General features: G+C 38.2%; 2 protein-coding genes and 1 long non-coding RNA gene across 3 annotated transcripts in view; 1 reads left to right on the forward strand and 2 right to left on the reverse strand.

The window, feature by feature from the left end:
• The first annotated feature begins 454 nt into the window (after window positions 1-454).
• Window positions 455-4,427, forward strand: LOC112043084 (cullin-5). The gene is made up of 4 exons (XM_024078350.2): window positions 455-648; window positions 718-1,279; window positions 1,807-3,437; window positions 4,223-4,427. The coding sequence occupies exons 1-4, from the start codon at window positions 640-642 to the stop codon at window positions 4,358-4,360; spliced, it is 2,340 nt and encodes a 779-aa protein (XP_023934118.1). The 5' UTR covers window positions 455-639; the 3' UTR covers window positions 4,361-4,427.
• Window positions 4,428-5,098: 671 nt separating this feature from the next.
• LOC112043085 (eukaryotic translation initiation factor 2 subunit 3) overlaps window positions 5,099-22,466 on the reverse strand; it is a 34,754-nt gene continuing 17,386 nt past the window's right edge. Inside the window, exons 3-9 of the mRNA XM_024078352.2 lie at window positions 15,819-16,055; window positions 14,879-15,096; window positions 14,243-14,428; window positions 8,670-8,852; window positions 7,828-7,965; window positions 6,592-6,740; window positions 5,099-5,237 (exon numbers count right to left, since the gene is read on the reverse strand). Coding sequence (XP_023934120.1) covers window positions 5,180-5,237; window positions 6,592-6,740; window positions 7,828-7,965; window positions 8,670-8,852; window positions 14,243-14,428; window positions 14,879-15,096; window positions 15,819-16,055 — 1,169 coding nt within the window. The 3' untranslated portion in view covers window positions 5,099-5,179. The remainder of the gene's footprint in view (window positions 5,238-6,591; window positions 6,741-7,827; window positions 7,966-8,669; window positions 8,853-14,242; window positions 14,429-14,878; window positions 15,097-15,818; window positions 16,056-22,466) is intronic.
• On the reverse strand, window positions 17,576-20,019 carry LOC128198625 (uncharacterized). Its single transcript, XR_008251357.1, has 2 exons — window positions 19,769-20,019; window positions 17,576-19,394 (listed from the first exon to the last, which is right to left on the reverse strand). It is a non-coding gene; the product is annotated as an uncharacterized LOC128198625 (long non-coding RNA).

Consider the following 22,466-nt stretch of genomic DNA (forward strand, 5'->3'; position numbering starts at 1 on the left):
AACACTGCAACTCAGCTGTGGTCACTGGTCAATGGCACTCAGAGGAATTGTATCACCACTTACACATGACTATCATCAATGTATTTTATGCTTGCAGTATATTTTTATATTTTACTATTTATTTGAAACAAGTCAAAGCTGTAATTTAGTGCTCAGGCTACGTTTCATTTATTTTACAGACGTCAATGTTATAGGATTTATTTTTTAATTATTTGTCAAACTTCTCCGGTCTACAAAAAAATCCACGAGTCATGACAGCGATAATCGTCGGACTTGTCCCGTTTCTGTAAAGAATCCATTCCGTGTCCTGTTTTTTTATGTGTTTTTGCCTGATGCTCAAACCTCAGACGATTATGCTATCAATGCGTCTATTACTTTATTTGTCTACCCAAGACCAAAGAGTACAGGCTCTTACAAACGAAATATAATTTATACTGTGCAAATAAAAAAAAAACAATATGGCAGAGGCCACAGAGGCCCGACTTTCTTGTTTCACTGTACCTACTTTATAAAAGAATCGAAAAATATAAAATTTGCTCATGTATTGAGAAATAAATAGACGAAAATTGTGAAATATTAATATTATGATAAGTGTTTCGTTACCTATAAATGAGTATTTGTAATTAAAAATAAGCAAACATGTTAAAGGTAGGTAATAACTAAATTGGATGAATATTTTAGGGAACCAAAATATACTGTGAATATTTCTCCTTACAGGATAAAGGACAAGTAACTTTCGAAGATAAATGGCCATCGATGCGCCCTATAGTTTTAAAGTTATTGAAACAAGAAACAGTAACTCAAATCGAATGGCAAGATCTTTTTGGGGCAGTGCATTCAGTATGCCTGTGGGATGAAAGAGGCCCGTATAAAGTTAGAGAAGCTCTTCAGCAGGACATAATGATGTATATAAAACAGGCCCAGGCTAGAGTTTTAGCGCAACGTGAGGACCAAGCTCTCCTCAAAGCGTACATAGCTGAATGGGGCAAGTTTTTCACTCAATGCAACTATTTGCCTACTCCCTTTCGTCAGTTGGAAAGTTCTATTAATAACATAAGCAAAGTGGCGAGTGCGAATGCAACTAATTCTCAAAAAAAGAACAATAACAATAACATAGAAGAGAGCTTAGTGAGAAAGTTGATGTTAGACTCCTGGAACCAGAGCATTTTTGTGGATATCAAGCAGAGACTTCAAGATTCTGCTATGAAGCTTGTCCAAGCTGAACGTAATGGTGAATCTTTTGACTCCCAATTAGTTATAGGTGTAAGAGAGTCATATGGTAAGTTGTAACTTATTATTCTATCCTAATATATTGGTTATTCATTTGACTACTAGCTTTTGTCTGTGGAGTCACTCACAACAATTGTCTTGAATTTAAACTATTGTGAGTGTTATTCATATTAATTGATTATGAAACACGGCTAAAACTCACGTGATATTAGGTCGGAGTATGCCCAACTAGTTTCCAGCCTATACGGGGCCCTTGGTCATTCTAATTGCTGGTTCTTGCATCGCGGCACGATCCAAACTACTCGGGCATACTCCGACCTAATATCACGTGAGTTTTAGCCGTGTTTCATAATCAATTAATACATATTCGTAGTTGAAAGTTCAATAAATTTTCTGTTGATGCTAAAGATCTCACATTTTTGTTCTCACACAGTTGAAAGGTCTGCAAAATTTTAATATTTTGGCTAAAATCTCAAGGTTTAAAATGCAATAGTCACACTTGTACCTACAATATGTGCTTAATATTTCTTTTTCAAGTTTATAAAAATTAAATATTTATTTTTATTTTGTTTCCAGTTAATTTATGCTCGAATTCCATAGATAAGCTTCAAATATATAGAGATAATTTTGAGGCAGCTTACATGCAATCCACAGAAGAATTTTACAAATTCAAAGCAAATGAACATCTATTATCAAACGGTGTTCAATCATACATGAAATATGCTGATCAGCGTCTCAAAGAGGAAGAAGCACGCGCCCACAGGTACTTGGAGCCGGGGAGTGGGAGTGTGGCTGCACTCACTCAGTGCTGTGAAAAAGTTTTAATAGGAGAGCATCTGCCAACGTTGTTAGCTGAAAGTGCTCCCTTAATAAAAGCTGGAGAAACTGAGAAACTTCAGCTGATGTTCCGTCTTCTTGACAGGGTCCCCGAAGGTGTTACACCAGTTTTGAGGGATTTGGAAGCTCATATTGTATCAGCTGGTTTAGCTGATATGGTAGCTTCTGCTGATATCATAACGTCAGATTCTGAAAAGTATGTTGAACGTCTACTAGATCTGTTTAAAAGATTTAGCACCTTAGTAAAGGACGCTTTCTTGGATGACCCAAGGTTCTTGACGGCCAGGGATAAAGCGTACAAGTGTGTAGTGAACGACACTACTGTGTTTAAGTTGGAACTGCCTTCCTCTGCACTCCTGCGTGGTAGCAAGGGCACAGCACCAGAGAGTAAGTGTCCTGAACTATTGGCAAACTACTGTGATATGTTATTACGAAAAACACCTCTCAGTAAGCGATTGACTAGTGAACAAATAGAGTCTAGATTAAGAGATGTACTGTTAGTCCTAAAATACATTGAAAACAAAGATGTTTTTATGCGATATCACAAAGCTCACCTCACTAGGCGTTTAATATTAGACTCGAGTGCAGATTCTGAAAAAGAGGAAGATATGGTCGAATGGCTTCGTGAAGTTGGCATGCCAGCTGATTATGTCAACAAATTAGCTCGCATGTTTCAGGATATTAAAGTCAGTGAGGATCTGAATACTCAGTTTAGAGGTGAAACTACAAGGCATGATGCTATCAATATTAAAATACTCAATGCGGGTGCATGGGCTCGAGGTTCTGAAAGAGTGACTGTTAGTCTGCCTCTAGAGTTAGAAGATTATATTCCAGAAGTCGAAGACTTTTATAAAAAGAAACACTCGGGCAGAAAATTGCAATGGTACCACCATATGAGCAATGGCACTATTACATTTGCAAATTCAGTGGGTAGATTTGATTTGGACGTTACAACTTTCCAAATGGCCGTGTTATTTGCTTGGAATCAAAGACCAATGGAAAAAGTAACTTATGAGAACTTAAGACTTGCCACTGAATTGCCTGATCCGGAATTAAGAAGAACTTTGTGGTCACTAGTCGCTTTTCCTAAACTTAAACGACAACTGTTATGTTATGAACCTATTGTGCAAAATCCTAAAGATTTTTCAGAAAATACAACTTTTTGGGTCAACCAAGAATTTGCTCTTATTAAAAATGGGAAGCCACAGCGCCGGGGAAAGATAAATTTAATTGGAAGGCTTCAACTTAGTACTGAACGCTCACAATTAGAAGACAACCATTCCATTGTTCAGTTGAGGATTCTAAGAACACAAGAAGCTATTATAAAAATCTTGAAAATGCGAAAACGCATTACAAACACTGCTCTGCAGGTAATTATTGTAAATTTAACCAAAAACCTTACAATAGTACATTATGATATAAGTATGGTAAGTTGAAAATTACAGCCAAGGTGATATTGCAGCTCAAACCTTGGTGAGAGCTATAGTAAGGAAGTTTTATATTACACTAGCGGACCCGGTCAAGCTTCATTTTGACATAAGTGCACTTATTCTCTATCCCTACTCTACCCTTCTGTACCTCTACCCCTACCCCTACCCTACCCTACCCCTACCGCTTGACTCTGTTAATAAATCCGTTTAGACGTTTTTGAGTTTTAGCGAGACTAACAAACAGCAATTCATTTTTATATATATAGAAGATTACGGCAAATATGCAATACTTTACAAGCAAATGTGTTATACATTTTATTGCAACATTCACTTCTCTACACACGACTTTTTTTTTTTACTTTACAAGTTAGCCCTTGACTACAATCTCACCTGATGGTAAGTGAAGTTGTTAGGAGGAGGATGAAAATCCACAACCCTTTCGGTTTCTTCTCAACATCATAACAGAATGCTAAATCGCTTGGAGGTACGTCTTTGTCAGTAGGGTGGTAACTAGGCGCGGCCGAAGCCTCCAGACCTAGACCAATTAAGAAAACCTCAACCAGCCCAGCCAGAGATCGAACTCAGGACCTCCATCTTGTAAATCCACTGCACCACAGAGGCCGTCAAAAAAAACATAGACTAGCTGACTGAAAACATAATTCTGACATATAATGTAAAATATTTGAAATATTTGTTATTTATTTTATATATTGTTTTAATTGCAGAGTGAATTAATTGAAATACTGAAGAATATGTTCCTGCCGTCAAAGAAAATGATAAAGGAACAGCTGGAATGGCTCATTGAGCACAAATACATGCGGCGTGACGATGACGACATCAACACTTTTATATATATGGCCTAACAACCTCACAACAATACATCAAGGTGTATGTGAATATCAAATAAATTATTTACTCAAGATCTGCAAATGTAGTTTTTAATGTAACCTCTATGATTATTTTGTGCACATGTTAAATACAGGCAAGTCAATACATCAGGAGATGACACATTCAAGCAGACACATAGCTTTATTATCAATGATGTTAAATAGTGTTAGATGTGTCATGAAAAATGAGGCGCTTAAAAGAGGAAATTTCCACATCTCAATGTTAGTTGTGGTCAACGAGCGTTATATAAACAAATAATACCTAAATATCGTCTACAATGTGGAGTTGTGTGTTCACGAAGTGTAAAAACTATATATACATAAATATATAATGGAATTAATGACAAAATTGTGCATGTGTGCCTATTATTCGGATTCAGTTTTGTAGCCTATTATTCAGATCACTTTGCGGTGATTTTGTATGGACGTAACCGATCTATAGTATAAAATTATCATTGTTTATTTTTACTGTAAAGTCTTCATCTTGTCGTTATCATCTTTAAGTTTTGCTTTAAGGTATTACAAAATACTTATAAGTATTGTTGCTAAATGTGCATTATAGACAGACAAGTTGAAAGTACTTTTAGCTTGAAAGTCTCGCAAAACTATACAAATATGTATATAACAGCGAAAGGTCACCCTCATGAAATATACAAAAAGATGACGTTTGGCAGGGGGTAGAGATTTTGTTGGCGAAAATAAAAAACCTGATAATAATCATTATTATTGCAATAGGCTTTTATTTAAATATATAAGACAGATACAATATAAAAGGTAAATAAACGAATGCTTTATTTAATTTTTCCCTGGTTCAATCGTTTCACCACCTTGTATCTGACCCCAACCGATTAACCTGTAAACAAATACTAGTATTAGTCTTCAGTTTGTATCAGTGGCGTGCACAAGGTTTTCGATTAGGGTAGGCACTACGTAACGTACGTATACGTAATAATTGTACAAAATGGAAGGATTCCTTCTAAATTAAATACAGGTTAATAGTGTTTCCTCAGGGTATGCAGTGCATTTTTGCATCTATGGAATGCACGCCACCGGTTTGTATCACAATAGGGATGATGATAGTTTTTTTTAAATAGTACAGCAATTTTGTAAAAGTAACAGTATTTATTGAAAAATGTCACGTTCAATGTTAGAACACTAAAATATAAGAATTTTCATTTAATTACGATAAAAGATTTTTAATTGATTATGAAATTTTATAATCTTATTTATTTTGCAAATATCCAGACGAACTTCGTTTTTTACGTATTATTGACCTTATATCCGAATGTCTCATAAAAATCAATATATTCAAACCTAGTCATCATCCTAATTTCATAGAATTTGTAATGAATATATCTACCCCCATAAAAAGAAAGTTTATTCAATTATAACCAATCAGTGGGAACTTCAGGATTCAGCTGGCATAAATAAAAGTTTGATCTGTTCTAAATAATTATCTGTAATCTGGCCATTTTTCAGTTCAGATTTTTGTTTGAGTTGACATTTTTTTTTTAAATCTTAAATTTTTAAAGGGCTTTTATTTTACAAAAAATATGTCAGCCCTATCATACCCTAATCAGATCAGTTGTCATAAATGAACTAAAAATACTACTGCATATTGGAACATATGTACATACATTGATAGAGGATCCTGAAATGATTATAAAATACTAACTGACACCGCGCGGGTTCACCCGCGTGATTCTCGTTCCCGTAGAAGTATGGAGATAAAATACAAATAGCCTATAGCCTTCCTCGATAAATGGGCTATCTAACACTGAAAGAATTTTTCAAATCGGACCAGTACTTCCTGAGATTAGTGCGTTCAAACAAACAAACTCTTCAGCTTTATATATTAGTATCTCAGACCAATTATTGTATAGGACCTGCCTCGTTAGACGTTACTTTTCTGTCAAAGTATATGATCAACGATCTAATGCGATTATAAAAACTGTATCTATAGAATCGATGTTTCATAGTTGTAATCGTGTTCGTCGGCTAAAGAGCGCCGTAAAAGTACCTTTTTGTGTAATTGAATGGTGTAAAAAACGGGTATAAACTTCTAGTTTAGTATAAGATATATACCAAATCTAAGCTCGTTTTCCTCAGAAAATGACAGACAATTTTGTTCGTGACTATGAGTGTGATACAGGTCCTTCTATAATTGGTCTGAGATTAGTATAGATATAGATAATAAGCTTACGCACCGCCAATGGTTTTCCACTCTCCTGCTGAGCGCCACTTTCTCTCCAATCTCGGTGCACACGGGGCTGGTGAGCGCTATCTTCGCCAGATCGGCTTTGGTGGCGATCACTTTACCGCCAGTGCTGAGAGAGCCGATGTTTACTAAAAGCGCCTGGAAACAAATCAAAAATTAATATTTCATTTATTCTTTACTAACGGATGCCCGTGACTTCGTCCGCGTAAAACCCTACGCTAACATACCCCTACTCAACCTTACCTCTAACCTACCCCTACCCTATCTCCTTACTTTTACTCCATCCTATATCCTGGCCGTAAGATATCTCTTCACCAATTTTCAGCCGAATCGGTCCAGCTGTTCTTGAGTTATAAGAGTTATGGCGCGCCTATTCGCACCTACATGCGCTTCCAAAAACGAGCTCATACGCGCGTATAAAACGCTAGTCTGAAACCGCTCTAAGCCGTCAATTGGAGCATTGATGGCTCTAAGCTCCATATTCCCTCACCTATGAGAAGGACCTGACCCTGTGGGCTGATAAAATGACATGATCTGGCACTACAGTACCTCAGCTGAAAATCAGCGCCGTGTTTATGCTTGCATATAGTACACGGCATAAATCAGTACACTCTTTCTTTTTAAGGGTTACAGACAGACATGCTGTCTTTAGGGTAGGCATAGCTGGGCATTAACTCGTTAATCCGTTAATCGTTAATTAACGAAGTTAACATTTTGATTAACGGATTAACTTTTAAGTTAACTTTTGAAAATATTAATGGACACGTTAACTTCCGTTAATATGTAGAAGTCCGTTAATCATTAATCCAATGCCCACTATTTACCGCGCGACGCGAAATACAGGTTCAGACAAGTAAAAAATTATAAAAGATTTTTTTTTCAAAGAAATCATCAAATTACTATATTTATATTAAAATTATAGATAAAATCAACTAAAAACAAATTATGGCACGTTTGACCAGTGCTCACCCTTATTTTTTCAATGGTGATCAATCATATAAAAATGCAATATTACACAGTCATATTAACGGATTAACGATTAACGTTAACTTGTGTTAATTCTTCCGGAATGTAACGCTTTAACGTTTAACGAAGCTAACTTTTTTTGTAGCGGATTAACGATTAACGAAGTTAACTATTTGATTAACGGTGCCCAGCTATGAGGGTAGGATACTGTTTGTAACTTTTAAATAAATTTATTTTCTTATTTTTCTTCCTTTCTTACCTCGTTCCTCGTCAGTTTCTGCACTTTGGCAGCCTTCTTGTCCCCCTCAGTGCGCACGCCCAGCAGACGCTTGAGCAGGTAGTACGACACCTCCAGCTTCACGAAGATGCCCGGCAGCGCTCCCACAGCACCCAACACCTGGACACATATATGTTTGTTGTATTCCGCGACTATTCAAGGTCAAAATTCATTTATTTCAATTAGGCTTAGTTTACAAGCACTTTTGAAATGTCAGGTAATAATATTATTAGATAATAATGATAATAATTAGTCGAAAACTTAAAGTTATCAAGTAAAGCACTAGCGTGTATAGACTACAAGCCCTTGAACATAAATTACCTGTGAAATGACCCAACGTGAATAACGCTTAGAAGGCTGTTACTATATCAGAAAATAACTCTGAACACTATGCCGTCATTTCTGAGCGGTACAGTGGTGAGTACGCGAGTGAATGGAATTTCTCAGGTACAAATGATAAATTACGACTAATTATAATTGTACGGCTTTGTTATAGTGTTAAAGATGAAATAAAAATAAATGTCGAAAATTCTAGTGCCGTACTAAAATGGTGGTGCCGGAAGTCAGACTTTTAACTGTCGACAATTGCATTTTTAAAACGCCGTACATTTTTCCAGCGCAGGAGTCGAAATATAAGGGTCGCAAGCCGTACTCTTCACTCGCGTACTCACCTGTACCACTCAGATATGACGGCATATTGCTCAGAGTTATTTTCTGATATAGCAAACAGCCTTCTAAGCGTTATTCACGTTAGGTCATTTCACATGTAATTTTTGTTCAAGGGCTTGTAATCTAGAACCAGATTCCGATGAATGTAAACTCACCTGTCCGACGAGTCGGTCGGCGCGGCACAGCGTCGGCTCGATCTTGGTGCCGACGCCGATGAGTCCGCCGGGCACCGCGAACTGCAGCTCGTTCTGCTCCGCGAACAGCGACACGATGCGGCTGAAGATCGGCCGGCACGTCAGCTTGCCGTCCGCGTCCTTGCTCACCAGCCCCGGCCGCACCTGCGGACACACGGGTTAGTAGCGTCCGCACTGACGGACAAACTGCTCGTCCACCTCGCAGCCCGGTTTGTTCACGTCGAACGAGCGGATCACAGCGAATGAATGAATGAATGAAATATACTTTATTGTACACCAAAAATAATAATAACAGGCAAGAAATTAACTTAAAAACTAATGTACAATTGGCGGCCTTATCGCTAATGAGCGATCTCTTCCAGACAACCAATCGAAAAAAGAGAAAATAAATACAAGGAATAATGCATAATGACGGGTGTACACATAAAAAGAGAAGTAGAAGATATATTACACTTAGATAATAATATATAAAATCAAAATCAATATATTTATATATATATATATGAACACATACAAATATACATACATACCTACCAACAATTACATATATTCCTACATAAATAAGGATACTTACAAATAAATATATATATATATATATATATATATATATATATATATATATATAACATAAGCATACATACGAAAATTTTATTTAAATAATTTAGATGTAAAAAGTAAGAAACAAGACAACATCAACAATTATTTAAACATGAACAAATAAATAAAATCATTTAAACGAAAATAAATACGGAATGATAAAAAGGTCAAGGAGGAAAGAAGTGCATATTTACCAGTTGTTTGAAAGAAGCTAGAGATTGCGCACGCCGAGCCTCGAGAGGTAAGGAATTCCAGAGGCGAGCAGCTTTTACAGAGAATGATTTAGAATAATAGGAAGTATTATGGGAAGGAATTTTTAGAATGAAATTATCCTCAGATCGAAGTGAGCGACAATGAGAATCACTGAGAAAGTTAAATCGCTCCTTTAGATATGGGGGAGTAGCAGGGTTAAAAAGGACGTTATATAAAATAAAAAGAATGTGAGTATTCCTGCGAAGGCGAATTGAAGGCCACTTGAGTTTATCGCGAAATTCGGAAATATGATCATATTTGCGAAGTCCAAATATGAATCTTATACAAATGTTCTGAATGCGCTCAAGCTTATCAAGCAGTTCCTCACTCAAATTAAGATAACACGTGTCAGCATAATCGAGAATTGGTAGTAGGAGTGATTGTGCAAGCGCAATTTTAGTAGATACTGGAAGGAAATTTCTTAATCTTCGAAGTGACCCTATAGATGCAAACACCTTCCTACTGACCTCACTTACCTGGGGTGCCCAAGTAAAATACTTATCGAAAGTAACACCGAGGTTTTTAACCGTGTCACTAAATGGCACATGCGTTCCATCAAAAACTACACTAGGAATAGAAGCCCAATCAATGCGTGCTACCAAATTATGACTACCTATAACTATAACTTGAGTTTTGGAAGGATTCACTTTCAGACCGTATGAATTGCTCCATTGTACTATCGAATCTAAATCCTTATTTATAACATTTATTGCATTAGGCAAATCAGACAGTTTGGCCTGAACGTATATTTGGAGATCATCCGCATACAGGTGGTAGAGAGAAGAAAGCTGAAGAGTGATAGAACTAATGAAAATTGAAAAAAGGAGAGGAGACAACACGCCACCTTGTGGAACACCGGCAGAAATCGTGCACCAGTTAGATACAGAGTCATTGACTCGCACACACTGCCGGCGACCAAACAAGTAACTACGAAACCAGTCAATCACTTCAGGAGATATGTTGAGAGAACCTAGTTTAGCCAATAGAAGATCAAAATCAACATTATTAAATGCATTACTAAAATCAAGTAAGGCCAACACCGTAACACATTGATTATCCATACCAAGGCGAATATCTTCAGTAATTTTGATTAATGCAGTAGTCGTACTATGACCAGTCCGGAAACCCGATTGAAATGGGTTCGAAAGATTTTGTCTAGTTAGGAAAAGGCTTAATTGACGGTGAACTATTCGCTCAAACACTTTTGAAAGAAACGGAAGGATGGAAATGGGTCTATATTCAGAGAAACTGGAAGGATTTATTTTCTTAGGAATAGGAGTAACTTGAGCATTTTTCCAAGACGAAGGAAAGCTCCCGGAAAGAATAGAGAAATTAAATAAGGATTTGATTATCGGGGCTAAGATGTTAATGATAGGAACGATCATCTTACGACTAATGCAGTCAGTACCAACGGCATTGGAATTGACCTCGCTAATACTTCTCACAACATCACTATCTGTGATATGACAGAAAATGAAAGAAGGATCGTCAAAAGTGGGTAAAGCTATTAAATTATTTATAGTGTTTAGTTTTGTGACGTCATCAATAGCGCAAGAAGAAGAAAAATGATTATTAAGCTGATCTAAATCAAGTTTACAGGAATCATTATTCTGACGTGCTTTCCCAACTCCAAGTGACTTGAGAAATTTCCACACTCTACCGGAATCTTCTTCTTCGAGTATGGACTTATGGATATGGCGTCGTTGCATATCTCTACATAACCTGTTGCATCGATTCCGAATAGTGTGATACTTGTTCTTATTAACATCACAGTTGTTACTTTTATATTTAGCTTTTGCAGAATTCTTTTTATTTTGCAAAGCTTTAAGCTCCTGAGTAAGCCAGGGAGCAGGAAGGTGCTTAAGCCGAACTGGGCGAATCGGAGCATGCACATCGTATAGTTGCGTTAGGAGAGTGTTGAAACTATTAACTCTATCATCAATACAGGCTCCGGTAAGAACACTTGTCCAATTTATCCCTGCTGCATCATCCTTTAAGCTATCGATGTCCATATTACTAAAATTACGTTGCAGAAGAATTCTCGGTTTAGCTTTTGGGGGACGCATTTTATAGGACACATAGATCAAATCATGGTATGAAAAAGCATCTGCGGAACACTGGCCATGTTTGGCAACATGATCAAGGGAAGAGACTAATATGATGTCTAGAAGAGTTGGGCAAGAATTAGGAAATGAGTGTGTAGCTAACAGAGGGAGTATATGTAAATTAGCTGCCCTCACAAGAGTTTTTAAACGCACAGACCGCGAGTCCGATTTCAGTAAACACGTATTAAAATCCCCCATAATTATAGTATGTTTATATAAAGGAATAAATTTATCTAAAAGGTTTTCAAAAGCAGAATAGTAATCTATTGTGAGACTAGGATTATAATACACACCCAGTAACATTTTAGTGTTTGAAAAAAGTACCTCAATAAATAAATGTTCCGCTCCCGGTGCCGTCTGGGGATTTGACAAGTTTATGATGGTGAAAGGGATATGGGAACGTAGATAAATGGCTACACCACCACCGGTCCGATAAATACGATACGGGATACAGACCGGTTTGCCTGTTTGACTCATATGGAAAGCTTTTGGAAAGAGCTGATCACTAATACGGGTTTAGAAAGGGTCGCTCTACATTAATGGCAATCGAAAAAGTAGTGACTACTGCCTTGCAGGCAAAGCAAGGTTCGTGCAGAAATCGAAAACTATGCGCCTTGATGTGCCTGGACGTTAGAAATGCCTTCAACTCTGCACCTTGGAGAGAGATATTGCTAGAAACAAGGACGAGACGTTTCCCCGGGTACATACAAAACTACTGGTTAGTAGCTATTTGGATGAGAGGTACATTAAGGTAAAGGATACCTATCAATGGAAGGCAGGATTTGATAAAGGTCAGTAGCGGGGTGGGTATCTCAGGGATCAATTCTGAGTCCAACCCTGTGGAATATCCTTTACGACGGGGTCTTTCGGAGGGCTTTCAATTAGTCGGCTTTGCAGATGACTTAGTCTTAGTAGTCGTAGCAAAAACGGAAAGAGCACTAATGGTAAAGGCCAACACGGATCCAAAGCACATAAACAGGTGGATGCTCGGAAAACAGCTGTCTTTAGCTCTAGAAAAGACTGAAGCTATAGCGGGAGAAGAAAGCTAGACCCCATAACATTTTTAGTTCAGGATGCCTTTAATCACTCCAAAAGATTACATCAAATATCTGGGATTTCGGCAAGATTTGAACCTGAACTATAAAAAGCACATAGAAGGAGGTAGCAAAAAAGGCGCAGATTTTGACGGAGGCACTATATCGGTTAATGCCAACTGAGCAAGAGAAGGGTGCTGGCATCGGTGGCCCACTCCGTCTTTCTTTACGGGGCGCCAATTTTCAATAGAGCGATGAGGGTAGAGCTATACCGGAAAAAGTTGGAAGCCGTACAGCGACGTTTAGCCATTGGTATCTGTGGAGCATACCGACCAATCTCCACAGATGCAGTTCTCGTAATTGCGGGGCTTGTTCCCATAGATAAAATAGTCAGAGAACTCGCTCAACTTTTTTCAAATAAAGAGAAATGCGGAAAAAATCTCTTACAGAGTGGGAAAAAAGAGCATGGACGAGGGAATTAATAACTGATCTCAAACGCTGGTTTAACAGAAAACACGGAGAGGTGGATCGCTGGCTCACGCAGGCGCTTAGTGGTCACGGGGTGTTCAACCCTTATTTATTCGCAATTGGGAAAACCCAAACAGAGAAGTGCTACTTTTGCGATGAGAAAGACACCCCAAGACATGCCATTTTTGAGTGTCTGGCTTGCGCGGATCTGAGATTGGTGACACAGGGAACGCACAACGCCGTAAGCTCTCAAAATTTGATAACGCGTATGCTGAATAACGAAGAAGATTGGCATACGCACAAATGATAAGAGAAACAATGAGGAGAAGAGAGGTTAGAGAAAAAGATGAGAAGAGGAAGAGGAAGAGAGAAAATGCGTAAGAGGGGGGCATGAAGTAATGCGGTCCCGTGCCACCTTTGGAGTACAGAGGAGGTTATTTTAGTCCGTGCAAGTCCGCAGGGATTTTTTTCTCCTCACGGAAAAAAAATCATGTCGCCACAAGGGCCGAGCCAGCACTATAGTATGCGCATTATCATCTGAGTCGTCCGGTCATAAAAGTCAAAAAAGATAGGAATGTGCAGCGCGCCTACCTGCGCACCCTAATTATCGATAAACGGCTACCTGCGCACGTGCTAATGATGAGTCAATAATGATTTGGACGATTCTGATTGGTCGGTTTCTAATGTAATTGCATTGCGTATTTTTTTTGCTATAAATGTGTTTACTGCAATTAAATAAATACATTCATGTGTTACTCGTTGCGCACTATGGATACTAATATATAATAAATTTGGCAGAAGACGAAGATTCTGATGATGAAGACTCAGATGAAGATTAATTTTATTTAGTTAATAATTATATAATATGAAATATGTATTATATTAAATCAAATATTGTTAATTTTTTTAATTTTGTGAACAAGATACGATAATAAACTTTACTTATCGATAATATGTCTTTCATTGTTACACCCTTCACTAGACGGCTCCATAAGACCCATAAGTGCAAGCGAGATAGATATAGAGAAATGATTTATGGCCCTAAGACTCAGTTGTTAATGCTATTAGTATAGCTCACCTCGATCTCCATGCCGACGGTGAGCACGCCCTGCAGGATGGAGCCGCCGGCCACGCCGCCGCGCAGGTCGTCCACTTCGCAGCCCGGCTTGTTCACGTCGAACGAGCGGATCACGATCATGCGCGGTGGAGATGTAAAGTCTCGCATTGGCACAGGAATTTTCTTTGTTATGTACTCGCACAGAACCTGCCAATATTATTTCGAATGTTAACTACGATCTATCTATCTTGTTACACAAGTTTTTACACAGCTTCAATGAAAGACGATGAGGTTAAAATAATGAATGAATGTTTGTGTGGAGAAGGTATCTCGACATAGGGATACAAATGATACAATATTAAATAATGTGTCCAGAATTCAATGCCAAAGTTATATTATTGTAGTGGCACTTAAGAGAAGATCAAAATATATTCTGAAAACAATCAACAGGATTCCTGTGTAAAGTCATGGACTCCAGATGGCCTAAGATGCGATTAACGATACATCTCTAGAAGATAAATGGACAAATAGTAACCAATAATGACGCAACTGAGAATGTCGTTATCTCTTTCATTGCGTTGGGATAACTCTGCTAACATTTGTCTGTTTCTCTTCACGAGATATGTCGTTGGTCACCTGCAGATATTGTATACCAACCTCAATATTATATTTGAGCTGAGCAGAAATGGGTATAATGGGCGCGCCCTCCGCTACTGTGCCCTTGACGAACATGGTGATCTGCTCGTGCTGCTCTTTAGCCTGGCCCTCCTTTACCAAGTCTATTTTATTCTGCAGGATGAGTATGTGTTTCAATTTCATAATCTCTATGGCAGCCAAATGTTCACTCGTTTGCGGCTGTGGGCACGACTCGTTGCCTGAGGAATGAATGGAAACGCAAATTTTATGCAAAATAAAGTTATGCAGAAATGTTGTGATTTGGTTTAAATAATACGAAATTTGAGGTTTCCTTTGCCCTCTACTACAGAAATTGGTTTTACCCTTTTACATCAGATAGGCCACCCTGCTTGTACTGTCAATAATAATTGAGATTGACCATTTTGGGGATTTCTAGACTACGTCCGCTCATTTGCATAAATCTATCAACGTGTGAGCTTCTACTCATTGGCAGTAGTGTCACCATTGGCCAATACCCTCACCAGCAACTACTTATTGAAATTAGGTTCATCATTGATCAATTCTCTCACTAGCTACAAGCCATTGGCACTTGTTTCACCATTGCTCAATTACATCACAAAATGCTAGTTACGCTGTCGATCAATTCCTTCACCACCTCGGTACTACCCATTGACATTAGTATCAAAATTGGTCAATTACCTCACCAGCCTCTACCTACTCGTATTGTGACTATTTTCACCGCAGATCATTTCTCTTACCACCTACTCCCACCCGCCCATTGGCGTTAGTTTCTTTCACCATTGGTCAATTACTTCACCAGTTACGATTAATTGACATTAGTTTCACTGTTGATCAGTTCCCTTGCCACCACCACTCATTGGCATTAGTTAATCGTTGTTCACTTCCCTCAGGTACCAATACTAGGCATTGACACTTTTTCACCAATAGTTACTTCTCTTACCCGCTATAAGAAGTAAAGCAGCGTCCATGACGGCGGCGCCGTTAAGCATGGTGGCCATGAGGATGTCGTGCCCGGGACAGTCCACGAAGCTGACGTGTCGCACCAGCTGGAAGCGGCCGGTGCAGGCGGGCCGCAGACACGGGAAATTGTCGTCCTTGGATGAACCTCCAGAAATGAAGCTAGTCGGTCGGGCACATTTCGGGTTGTCGCATTTGTAGATTTTGGCATTTGCGTAACCTTAAAATAATTAGTGAAATATTTTTAATAAACCTTAGTTACCCTAGTAGTACTCAGGTAATTTTGAATTTCAGCCACGCCTTCTGGTACTTTAATATTTTTTTCTTTCTTTCAAAAAATTTTAATTTCCTAGTTAGGAAGATTGTGGTATTAACTCCACCTCGTGTATATGAGAGCACGTCAAGCCGTCGGTCCCGGTGTCTTTATTATCACACTAGTATTACAAAGGCAAAAGTTTGTGTGTGTGTAAACTGTGTATGTTTGCGCTGCGGCTTCTGAAGCAATTTGGCTGAAAAGGGAATGCCCATCCGCGGCCCAAGTCTACGCTAACCACCCGGCAATTTACTTATATTTAAAAAATTACTTACTTTAAAGTAATGATTTAATTATAATTAAATCATTAATTTATTAAAAATGTTTGCTACAACGTTACAAGACATTTTTAATTTTAATTTGCTTAGATTTGGGGACAAGCTAAGATCGTTGACCATACAGCCTGAGTTTTACGATATTTTATGAAGACATATGATCGGTTTGTTTCTTCGTTTCCTTGTTTGTTAAGCTTGATGGTAACAGACAAGAATAATACAGCTTCAAATGTTACTTCGCCGCTTTGCTACACCGGCGAACAATTTGCCCTAGAAGGGTGATAAAAATATGTATTTTTCTTCAAGAAACATACTTTTATTAACTCAGTTATTTAACCAGATCCTTATTTGTACATCCTATTATCATTACCATATACTTTTATACGGGGGTATACCTGGGTTCCCAAGGCCGACGTTGTATGGGCCGGTGGGTATTTTGGAATGGAAATAGATTTTACTCTAGATTGACGCATAGGGTACTTTTTATCCCGGAAAAATCACGTTTCCCGAGTGATTTGTGGTAAAAAGTGAACGGAGTCGTGGGCGTCCGCTAGTAAGATAATAAAAATCGTAACACAGTCAAAGATCAAAGATTATATTACTCCACCAAACCGCATTGTAGCGTCGTGTGACTAAGCTCCGGATTGCCAGTGAGGAGTCCCACCATGCAGTGCGCCAGTGAAAATAGACTTGAATACTGAATTTCAGCCACGTTAACAGGCATCTTTTAGAAGGCTTGTCATCTACATACCTAAATGATAATAGAGCCTACCTATCTTGAAACTGTAATTTGCAAAAATGGAAGCTGTTTTTCCTCATAATCTCATAGACCATATACCACACTTGAAATACAGACTGCTAGCGAGTTTACGGGATATTCGAGATCTGGCTGTTCGAAAAAAGGTGGTTAATGGATGGAAGTGACGTCGAAATACTGACACTAAATAACTTATGTTATACAAAAAATGTATTTGTACCAATTATTACGAACTGACGAACCTAATGTGTGCTGCCGAAAATTGGATAGGATATTATATTATTATTAGCGCCATGCAAAATCCGCTAGCGAACAAAACCAATTTCAGTTTTGTAGAACTAAAATTTTGGCGGTTTTAATGTTAATCATGGATTAATATTGACAAAAACATCAAATTATAGGTTATTCACTATATTTATTATTCATATAATTATAAATTACATTAAAAAAGGTCTCCTCCTACTCCTACTATTTTTTTTAAATTACTATTTACTGTTTCATTTGAATCTTAGACCATTAATAACTGGACGTGGTTCGCTAACCGTTACCCCTCTGGCAAAGATCAAAAATCTATGATCTAATGCGTTTATAAAAACTGTTGCTACAGAATCGATGTTTCATTGTTGTAATCGTTTTCGTCGTGTAAGGAGCTCCCTAAAAATGCCGGTTTGTGTAGTTAAATGGCATAAAAAACGGCCAAAAACTTGTAGTTTAGTAGAAGATGGAGTAACGTTTCATTTGAAAGTATTTAAACCTTAATTTTATAAAATTTTTAATAAAAACAATTTATAAAAAGAATCGATTCTTTTGACGAAACAGCCAAACATCGATCAGTAATCGAATATTCTATGTATTTAATCTGTGGATAGTCTAAGCAATGTCACAGTAAATATGCAAGCAGTAGTTTGACTTCATACTAGAGGTCGAAACGCGAGCTATACCTCAATTTCAATTTCAACTTACTAGTTAAATAGATTTTATTAATTAGAAATAAGACTAACCCACTAACATACTAAACTTCAAACAGATACACTAACAATATACTAACATAGAAAAAAAAATTAAAACTGTTACTCTTATTAATTGAAAAACTTGTTTAATGTAATAATGTAAGGAATAATAAAGGCTTTGAAATTGAGAAAAACATAAGCGATTAATGGGCTAACATAATCTACGGAACCCTACACTGCGCGTGGTCCGACACGCACTTGACCGGTTTTTTAATATTTGGTCACGTAGTGTGGAGGTAATACCTAGATGGCATCACCAAAATAAACATATGAATACGACCTATCCTTCAAGGTCATTGAATAGTATCAGCCTTATTTAAATCTACCAATCAAAAAACAACACGCATTTTATTGATCACTTCCTATTTTACTACAATTTACAAAATATTTTATTTGTTTACATAAAAAAAGTATATTTACAATCACAAAACTAAATGGAAATACAAAGTTGGCAAATGTAATTAAAATGCTGGAGGCAGGCAGCCCTATCACATGTTTACGTACCGCGCGCTGTAAGTATTTATTTCAATATTATTTATTTTGTTATTTTTAGTGTTAGCATACCTATTAAATGTGTGTAGTAGTGAATTAAAAAAAAAAAAAAGCAATTAGCTAAAACGTTATTTTCTTATGATAAGTACCTACCTAAGTACTACAATCCCAATTTTGAAAATACTCCTTAACTCATTACAAAATTTCACTTCCCCTTTATCCACACGTAATATGAATATCCAGAAAAACGTGAAAGGTATCATAACCAATAAGGAATTGTCTTAACTGTCCTCCGTCTTCACCACCAGACCCCTTATGCAGTCACAACCCATATGTGTGGAAAGTTCTCATCAACATAAAATTAATCAAGTCCAAACACAAGGTAGCTACTGTGAACCGTCGAGGAGTTCTCTTCACTGTCCTTCATCTTCACCAGCAGACCCTTAATACAGTCACAACCCATCTAGGTGGAAAGTTCTCATCAATACAAAATTAACAAGTTCAAACACAAGGTAGCTACTGTGAACCGTCCAGGAGTTCTCTTTACTGTCCTTCATCTTCATCACCAGATCCTTAATACAGTCACAACCCATCTAGGTGGAAAGTTCTCATCAATACAAAATTAACAAGTCCAAACAAAAGGTAACTGCTGTAAATCGTTGACGAGTTCCATCGTATGTGTTTCAGCTCCATCATCAGATCAACTCCAAACCTTCATAAAATTGTAGTGGTTTAAAAATTTTAATAAAAAAAATTCAACCGACTTCCAACTCAAAAAATAACTTTAACTAAAAAGCAAAAAATAACATCCTACCTATGTGCTACCTTCTGATCAGTTTGAGGGCGGTGCCAAGCTAGTGTCGTGATTTAATTAAAGCTGTTTCTGGAAAAACCAAAGAAATTTTGTAGTTTAAACGTATTTAATTAAATCATCACTGGCTTGGCACCGCCTTCAAACTGATCAGAAGGTAGCACATAGGTAGGATGTTATTTTTTGCTTTTTAGTTAAAGTTATTTTTTGAGTTGGAAGTCGGTTGAATTTTTTTTATTAAAATTTTCATTTTTTTATTTTTAGTGTTAGCATACCCACTGCGTGTGTACAGTCACAACCTATCTAAGTGAAAAGTTCTCATCAATACAAATTTATCAAGTCCAAACACAAGGTAGCTACTGTGAACCGTCGAGGAGTTCTCTTCAATGTCCCTCGTCTTCATCACCAGACCCTTAATACAGTCACAATCCTTCTAGGTGGAAAGTTCTCATCAATACAAATTTATCAAGTCCAAACACAAGGTAGCTACTGTGAACCGTCGAGGAGTTCTCTTCAATTTCCCTCGTCTTCATCACCAGACCCTTAATACAGTCACAATCCTTCTAGGTGGAAAGTTCTCATCAATACAAATTTATCAAGTCCAAACACAAGGTAGCTACTGTGAACCGTCGAGGAGTTCTCTTCACTGTCCCTCGTCTTCATCATCAGATCCTTAATACAGTCACAATCCATCTAGGTGGTAAGTTCTCATCAATACAAATTTATCAAGTCCAAACACAAGGTAGCTACTGTGAACCGTCGAGGAGTTCTCTTCACTGTCCCTCGTCTTCATCACCAGACCCTTAATACAGTCACAATCCTTCTAGGTGGAAATTTCTCATCAATACAAATTTATCAAGTCCAAACACAAGGTAGCTACTGTGAACCGTCGAGGAGTTCTCTTCACTGTCCCTCGTCTTCATCATCAGACCCTTAATACAGTCACAATCCATCTAGGTGGTAAGTTCTCATCAATACAAATTTATCAAGTCCAAACACAAGGTAGCTACTGTGAACCGTCGAGGAGTTCTCTTCACTGTCCCTCCTCTTCATCACCAGACCCTTAATACAGTCACAACCCATATAGGTGGAAAGTACTCATCAATACAAATTAATCAAGCCCAAACAAAAGGTGACTGCTGTAAATCCTTGACGAGTTCCATCGTCTGTGTTTCGGCTCCATCATCAGACCAACTCCAAACCTTCATAAAGTTGTAGTGGTTTAAAATACCTTATGGAAACACTAACAAACGTACTAGCCGTCTCTACAACTTTCGAAAGTTCCCCTCAATTTCTCCAGGATGCCATCATCAGATCCTGACATGAAAAAAATGGGACCACCCTGGAAGTAAACCCTACAAAACAAAAAAAGAATTTTCAAAATCGGTCTATAAATGACGGAATTATCGCTGGACATACAATAAAAAAAAAAAAGAAAAAAAAAAAAAACATACATACAGCCGAACGTAGAACCTCCTCCTTTTTGGAAGTCGGTTAAAAATACTTTATGGAAATACTAACAAACACACTAGCCGCCTCTACAATTTTCGAAAGTTTCCCTCGATTTCTCCAGGATGCCATCATCAGATTCTGACATAAAAAAAATGGGACCACCCTGGAATCAAACCCTTCAAAACAAAAAAGAATTTTTAAAATCGGTCTATAAATGACGGAATTATCGCTGGACATACAAAAAAAAAAAAAAAAAAAACATACATACAGCCGAACGTAGAACCTCCTCCTTTTTGGAAGTCGGTTAAAAATACGGCCGAGTATACAGCTTGTATATATTTTTACTGTGCACAATGTGTTTGTTAGTCTATACTAATCTATACTAATATTATAAAGAGGTAATACTAATATTATAGAGCAAGAGCCCACGACAGCCAGACCTTCGTTATTTTATAAAAGTTGAAAGTTTCTCTGTAGATGTCTCCTATACAGGTAAGAACGACCAGCGACTATAAAGTTTGGGTTGTGGTTACTTGGGCAGGTAACAGGTAGTAATCATCATCATCATCATCATCATCATATCAGCCGATGGACGTCCACTGCAGGACATAGGCCTTTTGTAGGGACTTCCAAACATCACGATACTGAGCCACCTGCATCCAGCGAATCCCTGCGACTCGCTTGATGTCGTCAGTCCACCTGGTGGGGGGTCGGCCAACACTGCGCTTACTAGTGCGGGGTCGCCATTCCAGCACTTTGGGACCCCAACGTCCATCGGCTCTTCGCACTATGTGCCCCGCCCATTGCCACTTCAGCTTCGCAACTCGTTGAGCTATGTCAGTGACTTTGGTTCTTCTGCGGATCTCCTCATTTCTGATTCGATCACGCAGAGATACTCCTAACATAGCTCGTTCCATCGCCCGCTGTGTGACTCTGAGCCTTCTTATGAGGCCCATAGTTAGCGACCAAGTCTCGGAACCATAGGTCATCACTGGCAACACGCACTGTTCGAAGACTTTTGTCTTCAGGCACTGAGGAATTTCGGACGAAAAGATGTCGCGAAGTTTCCCGAATGCAGCCCAGCCGAGTTGGATTCGACGGTTCACCTCTTTCTCGAAATTGGACCTACCTAACTGGATCATATGTCCTAGGTATATGTATTCGTCTACAATTTCGAGTGCAGCGTTCTCAACTATAACTGGGTGGAGCGATACATGAGCATTGCACATTATTTTTGTTTTGCCCATGTTCATTTTCAGGCCCACCTGTTGAGAAACGCTGCTGAGGTCATTGAGCATGGTACTAAGGTCATCCAGAGTCTGTGCCATGATGACTACATCATCCGCGAACCGCAGTTGAGTGATGTACTCGCCATTGATGTTGATGCCAAGTCCGCCCCAGTCCAGAAGCTTAAAGACGTCTTCCAATGCGGCGGTAAATAGCTTCGGAGAGATCACATCTCCCTGACGCACTCCTCGCTGCAACTGGATTGGCCTCGTAGTCTGATCCTGAATACGGACT

Source organism: Bicyclus anynana, chromosome 13 (assembly GCF_947172395.1).
Source record: "Bicyclus anynana chromosome 13, ilBicAnyn1.1, whole genome shotgun sequence".
NCBI lineage: Eukaryota > Metazoa > Arthropoda > Insecta > Lepidoptera > Nymphalidae > Bicyclus > Bicyclus anynana.